The sequence below is a fragment of the Phaethon lepturus genome, unplaced genomic scaffold (genome assembly GCF_000687285.1).
Source record: "Phaethon lepturus isolate BGI_N335 unplaced genomic scaffold, ASM68728v1 scaffold2654, whole genome shotgun sequence".
Classification (NCBI taxonomy): Eukaryota; Metazoa; Chordata; class Aves; order Phaethontiformes; family Phaethontidae; genus Phaethon; species Phaethon lepturus.
In genome coordinates this window covers 34,045-44,092 of record NW_010532479.1, presented here as the reverse complement: position 1 = coordinate 44,092, position 10,048 = coordinate 34,045, and the positions used below count along the sequence as shown (strand labels likewise).

General features: G+C 37.6%; 1 protein-coding gene across 1 annotated transcript in view; it reads left to right on the top strand.

Annotated features, from left to right (window-relative positions):
* The window catches only part of BMP5 (bone morphogenetic protein 5), a 54,247-nt gene that overhangs the window by 20,382 nt on the left and 23,817 nt on the right, over window positions 1–10,048 (top strand). The window contains exons 2-3 of the mRNA XM_010284832.1: window positions 3,194–3,386; window positions 9,175–9,323. Of these exons, the coding sequence (XP_010283134.1) occupies window positions 3,194–3,386; window positions 9,175–9,323 (342 nt within the window). The remainder of the gene's footprint in view (window positions 1–3,193; window positions 3,387–9,174; window positions 9,324–10,048) is intronic.

The following is a 10,048-nucleotide window of genomic DNA, read 5'->3' as shown; positions in this document are numbered from 1 at the left end:
CAGCAGGATAAAGGACCTGAGAGATACCCTACTGAGCATTCATAGTCTTCCCCGACAAGACATTTATTAGATGCAGAACAGAACAAGACTTGAGTATTATTTTTGGTATTAAAATACTCAATATCATTAAACAACATTTTACTTTTATAACTTGGCTATTGTTCTAGTCATTAGTCAATATTGCAACATCACAGCCGCTGCTTTTTTCATTCTACTGTGTAATGCAAGATCTCAACTTGGCTAAACTTGTAAAAATTGTTTTTATGTTTTGTACATTGGCTGATGGAAATTTGCAGTTTGAGATTCTGGCTTCATTGTGGAGAGTGGGACCTCCCTGGACTCAGGGTTTTCCACAGTGTTCAGTGCCTGTTTCCTACAGCCCTTCATTTCTGCAGGCTGTTGCTACTACCAAGTCCTGGCCTGCCTGTAAATGCTGTCTTGACCCAAGGAAATTTTGAACTTGTGTCCTTTTCAGATGGCAGTGCTGTCTCTTCCTTAGGTATACATGGAAACACAGATAAGTGCTATCTGTGTGAGCTGTAATAATTAATTTGGGGCTTGTCAGGAAGTGGGTATTAGCATTCTTTCAGCAGTTGTGAGTGGTCCTGAGAGAACCCCACCAATGCTATTGTAGGGTATTGTACAGGTTTCTGTCCAAATTATAACATATAGGGAGAGAACTGCTGTTTCCAAACTAGTATCACTAATTAGAAGGTACTTTTAAGAAACCAGACAAAGGGAAACCTCAAACCCAAATAAAAATGAAACAGGCCAGGAGTACTGGCATTTAAACCTTTTATTCAGTGTCTAATTCTCCGATGCTTACTCATAGTGAGTAGTGCTTAGTTACCCACACATGCTGGTAAATACTTGTTGAAAAAATACCAACCAGAGATACCAGAAAGGGTTGCTACATTAAGTCTACCTTTCATATATTTTTCATTTAAAGTTTATTGACATATCTGTTTGTCGTTAGCGTCAAAATGCTCAGTTATAACCTTAGAAAATTGCAGCAGAATTTTTGCACTAAAAAAACCCCTCCCCGGTTCTGTGCATTTGCATATGCTAATCTCTGCCAAGTTGTCTCGAAAATGAAAGGCTTTACATGGACATTAAAAAACAACAACCAAAAACCAAAGCCCAAGCCTCAAGTCAGGTCTCTGTATATATCTCTCAGTTTAGAACTGGGCAGTGGAGCTGCTAAATAGCCTGTATCCTGTTTCTCTTCAGTAGCAGCCCATTCATCTCCAGGTACAGAGCAGCCAGTTTACATGCTTCTGCCTCTTTTCTGCTTTACTTTTTCTACATAGTGTACGATGGCAAACCCATGTAAGCTAAATATGCACTTGAGCCAAGGAAACCTCACAGTTAGCAGACAATTTTCCTTTTGTCAGCCAGGAGAAAGTTCATTTTCGCCAAAGATAAAGTGTACTTATAGCCTATATATTTTATTTTTGGTGGTTCTTAAGGCAACATAGATTTGCACATTTAAAAAAAATGCTAATAAAAACAAGGATAGTTTACATTTTTGAAAGGCTGAAAGGGAAGCGTACTCTAAAGGACTAGCTACATGGCCACAGGTGACTTAACTTGTAACTGTTGCTCTGAAAATAATGTAAATACTTTTCCTTCAATAGCTCTCACTTTCGTATGTCTGTAACTGTACCCTTATATGGAAAGCCCAAAACATATTTTTGGAGACAACATATATATATATATTATAACAATACACATATGCAGGTTTATATATAAATATATATGTGTATATTTATACATACATACAAACATCTGCCTTGTGTATGTAGACAAAATTGCATGGGTGTACACATGTACATGAACATATAAGTATAAATATACATATATATTTTAATAATATACACATTTTATCATGTATACATGTAACATTTAGGAATCTAAATATGTGCCTTTTCAGAACTGACATTGTTCCTTCCTCAGATCGGAGGACTGTTAATATTAAAATGCAATAAAAGAGCAGGGGTTATAGGAGGGAGCTGGGTGCAGTCATAAATGTTTAGCTGGTTATCCAAACTGAATCCCAGCTCTGAGCGTTTTAGGTTTTGTCCACCATCAGTAAAGCAAAGCATCTATCTCACAAGGCAGGTGGTCCTTATCCAGAAGTAAGAAGTTCTCTCTACTCACAGAGCTCAGCTGCTTCTCAGGGCAATGGTAACATTGCACGCTGTGGCAGTGGAAACCATGGATCCTTTTCCTTTTCACATCTGTAAAATCTGAAGTATTAATCCCATAAGATGGTCATCAGCCCGTACTGTGTCCTGTAGGTTCCCTTGCCACATCAAAACATGTATTTCATTGCAAAACTCAGGGTCAGAATTGCAGCAGACAGTGGAAATAGCCCCAAATCAGTCCTAAACTCAAATAAGCTAAAATCCTCTGTTTACTCCCCCTTAAAATTCTGCGCAATGCTGAATTAAGCAATGATGAGGTTAACTTTTTTATTTTAAATTGTGGCAGCCTCGGAAGCAGTGGGAGCTGTACCTGCCCACCTATAGCACGTTAAGGGGACTTCTCATGCCAGGAGCGGTGCTCCCCTTGCCGCTGGGGTGCCGGAGCCGCTCAGCCCTGATTCATGGCTCCTTCTTCTGACCACTGGCAAGGTGACGCTTATGCCATGAGGGTACAACATGTGTTAATTTATATGATGTAACTGCTTCTTAAATATATAGTTGTCGTAGTGCACTTTAGTACCACTTCAGGATTTATTACGTTAAGTGGAAATGAGCAGCATTCCTCTCATCTGCCTGGTTATTAGCGGCAATTAGTGTTTTCCAAAGTCATCTATGGCTCGGACATTACCACTGCTGTGCTTACGACTACACTGAAGTCCTAAATCCTTTCACAGTTTTCAGTTTGTTCGTATTTCTAGTTACTTTACAACATGCCCTCTTTCAGCTTTTTTTGATATTCTTTCCACTCCAGCTTCTGGAATTTGTATAAAAGCCACTGAGGTTTTTTTTTTTCTTTTGAACTGAAGACACTGGGCTGGTGGAATTTCCTTTAACTGGAAGTTATGTCTGGGCTTGTGGTTTTATTATTTGCACAGTTTTATATTGTCCTGTTTGTTTACTCCCAAGCACAGGGAACGCTCCATTAATCATGGGAAGTGGGCATTCGTTTCACCTCTTTAATTTACATTCAACTCTCTTTCTCACAGTTGAAAGGGACAAGGACTTCTCCCACCAGCGAAGGCACTACAAAGAGTTTCGCTTTGACCTTACTCAAATCCCGCACGGAGAGGCAGTGACAGCAGCCGAATTCCGGATATACAAAGACCGAAGCAACAACCGCTTTGAGAATGAAACAATTCAGATTAGCATATATCAGATCGTCAAGGAGTACCCAAACAGGTACCCTGCCGGCATGCACGTATCACATGTTGAATAATGTCTCGTGTTTCTATCTTAAGTAGGGACACAACAGCTGATCACAAGCGCACCCTCGGCAAGGCATCGTTGCCATCACTGTGGCTTGTGCCTATTAATCCCTAGGCAACGACAGCAAATACTAAGCAAGAATAAAACTTACCTTCAATGTAATTTATTCCAGGTTTATGGAGAGTTACATGTCCAATCTCACCAAATAATCTGCCCATGCACAGAGGGGGTGAGGGTTCGTGTTCTCAGTGAGCAAATGGTGGAGTCGTATGCACAGTCTACGTGTCTGGATTTGGGAAATGCACCATTTGCTGACGCTGAGGTACTACCAGCCAAGATTTATTTAGCTTCTTAAAGGCAGATAGATTGTTCAACTTTGTTTACATCTGAAGGAGCATGGGGTTTTCTGCATGTGTTTTAATATTCTGCTGAATGTAATTAAAAGATAAAGTCGTGCACTGACTTTAGGATGACATATGCACACTTAACACATGCAGCTGAACTGAAAATTAAAACAAATATGATATTGCACATAAGCAAATCTCTGAATCTGAGTTTGCAGAGCTCTGTGTGTGACATACTTTCAAGACTCTGCAAGACCTGAGTAAATGACCAGATTTCACCAGGCAAAGTAGATAAATATCTGAAAATTCCCATTAAAAACTAGTAGCAATTCCAAGATGCTTCTGAAAAAAGCTACATACATCCAAAATTTGATGTTTGAAATTAAATTGGTATATGTCTTTTCTCAGAAAGGTAAGAAAAAAAAAAGTTTTGTTTTGAGTTAAACAAAAACTCGCCATCATCTTGGAACAGATAAAATATATCTATCCTGGGCATGTCTAGCAAAAGCAAAGAAAATGTCAGCATAAACTTGCAGAGTATTCTGGAGGAAAAAAATGCCCCATCACCAGTTAGCTCAAAGGCTGGGCCAGAGTTCAAATCTCTTTTCTGCTCACAGAAGCTTGAGCTTGTACCTTCCAGGTGAGATCTCTGAACACCAAGTTATAAAATCTTTATGGTTATAAACAGGGAGTCATTTTATATCAATGGAGCAGAACCAATGGGAGGGAAAGCACTCATCTTTCCAGAATACCTTTTGCTTTCTTAGTAAATTTGTGCAGGAACAAAACAGTGCAAGATTTTTTTTACCTCCATCTTCAGCTTGCAAAAATTCTTTTGATGCCGACTCTAAAAGAAACTTCTTGGAGGAAGGAATGAAATGAGAAAGAACAAAACATATCTTCTTAAAGAGCAAAGGTCAAGGCTAGGATTATGAAAGCTCTTCACCTGCAAACTCAACAGATTTTTTTCAAGAACTAATGGGAAAAGTTAGTTTTTCTAATCCATTTGATTTTTTTTTTTAGGGTTTTTATTTGGTTTTTTTAATGTTTTCTCAGTAAGTGGTTTCTGTTCTATTTTAGAGAAAGCAAAACTGCTTACTACTCTGAAGCAAGATCACTAATATCTCACCTGTTAAAATGACAAGCGTCTCTGTGAAACCATTAAAGAATGCTCTTGATTTCTTTCAACATACACACAAATTTATAAATGTTTTATATTTCCATTTATAAACATAAAAGCCCCATTCTCTAATGGAAACATGATGCTGGAAAGGGAGACATGCAGCGATATACCACCCAATTGATTTCACCAGTATCACTGCAGCAACTTCAGATGTAGACTAAGTGTTTCCCTCCTATTGTTGATTTTGCCAGTGTCTGCTCATATATGGAGTGTACAGAGACACATAACTCATTGGGACAGGATGGGAGAAGACCAGAAGCTCTCCATTGTTCAAGTTAGAAACAAGGAACTTTTCCCACCTGTTTCTCGGTACCTCCAGACCGAAGACCTCCCAATAATATTTTATCTTTTTGTTTGGTTGGAGTTTTTTGGGGGTTTTTGGTTTTTTTTTTTTTTTTTTTCAATAAAGCCACAGCTTTTGCTTTGGGGCTCAGCCTTCATTAGTGCTATTCTTGACTTTGTCACCTCAGGTTTGTCCTACATACGTACATCAGGTTTTAGGTCCAAAATTTTCAGAAGCTGCAGATGCAGAATGTGAGGGTGAGAGAACTCTGAGGGTGGTGAGACACTGCAACAGGTTGCCCAGAGAAGTTGTGGGTGCCCACTCCCTGGAAGCATTCAAGGCCAGGCTGGATGAGGCTTTGAGCAACCTGATCTAGTGGAAGGTGTCCCTGCTGATGGCATGGTCTATAAGATCCTTTCCAACCCAAACCATTCTACGATTCTATAATGTCCCACACTCCTTACTAGTGCCATACCAGAGCAAAACTTCTGGGTTTGACCCTGCTCCTCCACCCTTCTTTGCTCAGCACAGGAAATGTGGGTGTCTGACAGCACTCTACTATCCCTAATGAAGTCCTGTCATGCTTTCAGGCAAGGACCGCTCAGGATTTAGTATTTCTGAGTTACTGACTAAGGATCACATTGTAGTCTTGAACATTTTTCTGTCTCTGTGGCAGCATGGCTGCTGAAGTGTGTGTGCATTGAATTCACTCTGAGTTTGCTGAAATGACAGTCTTTGGGATTGAAGTTTTCTATTTGTTCTAAGTAAAGCACAGCCCATGGCAAGGCAAACTTTCCTACGCAGCCCTGCCAATGTACTTCTACTCGGATCTTTTCTCATGACAAAAGTAATGTAGTCCAACAGGCCAAATCCTTGTTCACGATCTGGTGGCAGCTAGCCACTAATTTAACTAAACCCCAAGGATTCTTCCCGCATTAGGGAATCCTCAAGTGGCATTAAGATACTAAAGCAGCTCTCTGGAATGAGGCGAGAGGTGAAGCAGCATTATGGGGATGGCCTATTACACAGTAATCATGATTTGATCTGGTCGAAAACGTTGCTGGGTTTCAAGGAACGTATAGATGGTTTATTCCACCTTTACTTCCTTAAGTGACCCACAAGATCTGGAGCTTCTTAGGCGTTCTGCCTGTAGCCTCTTTGCTGAAATTCTTGACTGTGGTAGCATTCTGCTGTAGACAACTGGCCTTCTGAGACCAGACTGAGATCACTAAACTTAAACAGCCTCCATAAAGGTAAAGCCAATCAACTGTATTCTGCCTAAATGTGTTCACTGTTGCATTTCAGGCTATTTACGACATAATGCCTTACTTTTTTATTATGTGTTGTGGGCTATTTTTTAAATAGAAATATTTTTTAAAATTAGAGCCAAAATTTCCAGCTGTTTTTCATTTTAAGTGTGATCTTTCTTTTCTTTTAACAGAATAAAGGAGATTTTTAAAATTAAAAATGTCACAAAATGTGATAAGAAGTGAATGACACCAGCTTATGGGGGAAATCCTGATCCCAGAGCTCTCATTGCCTTCTCAGGGGTCAGGTTTTCACCTTATGTTTATATCGATTGTAAAAAAAAAGTTTTCGGGGTTTTTTTTTCCCCCTGACAAATACTTTGAATTTCTGTAGTAAATTGCTGTTATGTGAGCTAAATCATTAACATTGGTCCAGAGACATTTTGTCTGTTCTACTATGTGTTCTCGAGAATAATTTCTAGTTTTCTCTAGGTGCACACAACTACTTTTGGTTCATTTGCTGAGTTAATAGGTAAAGAACTCTCTGCCCCTTTGAGTCTATTACCTTAGCCAGATTGCTATGCTTATAGGAAAGTAGACAAGAAGATTGACGTATCAATGCCAAAGAGTCTTTGGTGCAAGTTTCTGCTGCAGTACAAAGTAATAAAGTCACGTTGAGGAGAGATCCACAGGGGAAATTTGTCCCTTATAGGCATTTCTGGACTGTATTATTAGTAGTGCCCTATTGTGCATTGGCATACGAGACATTGTGCGTTCTGACTTTTGAGAATATTTCGTATCAGTCTCAGCAAAGTTTGGAGCTGAAAGAATCTATATGGGAAAACAATTATGTGTTCTTGGAGGAGAGAAGACAAATGTGAAATTATAGCACTGTGATATTGTAATATTTTATATTACAAACAATTTTACAATTTTCTATTAAACCCACTGCATGATGCAAGAAATATTTATAAGTAAACATCTTAAAGACTGTCACATTCAGAATTAAACCTTTCAGCTTTAAAGTTCCGATAAAACTGCTTATTAGAGAAAAAAGTTGGCATTTAAGACTCCAGAGAGTACTATTTATGAGCTTGTGGTACGTTGTTAATTTGTTCAGCGCTAGCATAGCCGGTCAGGCTCTTTCGAATTGTAAGACTGTTTTCATGTTAGCTCCAGAGGGAGAACGTATGTTTTCTCCTTGTGTGGTCATTAGCACAGTTCTACTGGAATAGAAGTGATAAGCAAAAGATTATCCTTTAACAGAAGAAAAAATAAGTGACTTACTTAAAAGAAAACCCTCCCAATTTTCTTTTTAAAAAACCCAAAACTCCTTTATCATTTCTGAGCTCTTTAACCTCATTCTGCAGATATTTCTCACATGTAAGTTAATATATGCTTGTCATAGCTCATTTGGTCTTATTTTGCTGAGTGTTGAACAACTACAGTTTCAAGAGCTACATGAGATGTTTTTATCAGCATCAGACCTTCTAGCTGCATTTACAGTGTTTAGTCTAGATAAAACAACAACTTCCTATGATGTCATTGTGATTAAGCAATATAAGAATACAGTGACAGGACTATCATAACTTTAAATCCACTTCTTATACACAAATCCTATTATTTCTGTCTGTCTTACCCCTTTAAGTGTATATTTGTGCCGTCTGTAAGGTAACAATACGATTCGAAGGTCTGTGTGAGCCAAGTCTGTATTTAGTTGACTTGGACAGTCAAAATTTAGAATAAAATATTTTCTCTTGTATATTATTGTTTTGCTTACTATTTGTGGCAGAAAAGAAATAGGTTTCTATAACTATAGATTTAGGTTTAAAAGGCTAAATGCTGAAAACAGTTTTTAATAATGCATGCTGCTTTGTAGAAGCATGTAAACCGAAACTGATGAGAGTTAAATATCTTGGGTTTAGTGTGGTCATTGTAGTAAACTATTTGTAATATAGATGTGGTTCTGGAACCAATTGTGTGAGGAGATATGTGAAAACAGAACAAATAAATGATCCATGCTAAACATTTAGTAACACGATTATACTAAGTCCCCTGAGCAGCCCTTCTGTATTACTGGAAGATTTCATGGGAACAAATTTGAGAGGATACCAGGGAACTGAGGGTTAAAATGTAAAAATTACATTATTGAATAGATATATAATTTCTACTTTGATATAGAGACTTATTTTCTAAACATCTGTACTAATATGAAACTGTCTGAACTGTCATCTATTCATGTTTTGTCATATGATATAGCTGCTGTCATATGTTATTAATAACAGATTTTTTTATGCCTTTGAATGTTAGTTGAAATTGGAACGTGATTTTGACATTTTTTGTCTTTTACACAAAATGGTTTATAAAAGTTAATCTTCCCGAGATATTCTAGTGTTGAAAGATGAATCCTTTATACATAACCTCAATTATATCTTTTGTGTATTTGTATCAGGAAGCTGGATTTTTCAGTTTTTCCAGAGCTGTAGTTTTTACATGCTGAGACTCATTTCAGAAAGGCCTCTCAGGGGAAATACCTGTATTATACTTAACAATTACGTTAGCTACAGCACATGCTGTACTGTGTCATGAGGAGGGTATGTCAAAGGATTATTCATTTGGACTCCAGGAAGTTATTGTCAGCAAGGAAATTAAGGACAAAAAATAATAATATTTGAACGCCTTAACTCTATTTTCTTTAACTTAGGGATGCAGACTTGTTCCTGTTAGACACAAGAAAGGCTCAAGCTTCTGATGTGGGCTGGTTTGTGTTTGACATTACTGTGACCAGCAATCACTGGGTGATTAATCCACAGAACAATCTGGGCTTGCAACTCTGCGCTGAAACCGGGGATGGTAAGATCGTAACTGTAGATCATAATGCTGTATATGCTCTTGTCATCTCTTGCTAAGAATCTCTTCTGGATGAGTGTTTTTAAACTTGACTGGGTGACAATTCATTGAGAGTTTATAAGAAAAGGATAGAATTCCTATCCTGCTGTAGCTATAGTCTGCAAACTTTCTATTATGCTTAATTCTGTAGAATATCGCAATTATAAAGCTAACTGAATTAAGTTTGGGATAGAAGCTCCTACATACAAAAGGAAGTTCCATTTTAATGTTCTTCCACTGATGAATATATTCAGGAAACTCAAGCAGATTTGCAGAATTTTTGTTTTGGAAAGTTTCTAAAGAACTTTCAGGGCTGAAGAATGGAGAAAGATATAAAAAAACCTCAGGAAAGTTCAGGATGTAAATCATAGCAACTGGTACTGATGTTGGAGAAAGGTTAACAATAGGGTAATGTGGGCACTGGTGTTCTATCATTTGGAAAAAAAAAATTAAAAACATTTTTATCTTGAAATGGATTAAAATTTTGAAATGTTAGAAATTTTAATTAGCTGAAAATTAGAAAGAACACTATCAAAACTGAAGTCAGAGCTGTGAGGTTTTTAGTATTAATTTACCGGGCTACTACCTTATTCACAATTAAGCTCTTCATTAAAAAGTGAAAATGCATCTCAATGCAAAATAATATTTTTAGAAGAAATGTTCTTTACTTAGACTTCTTTAGAAACTAA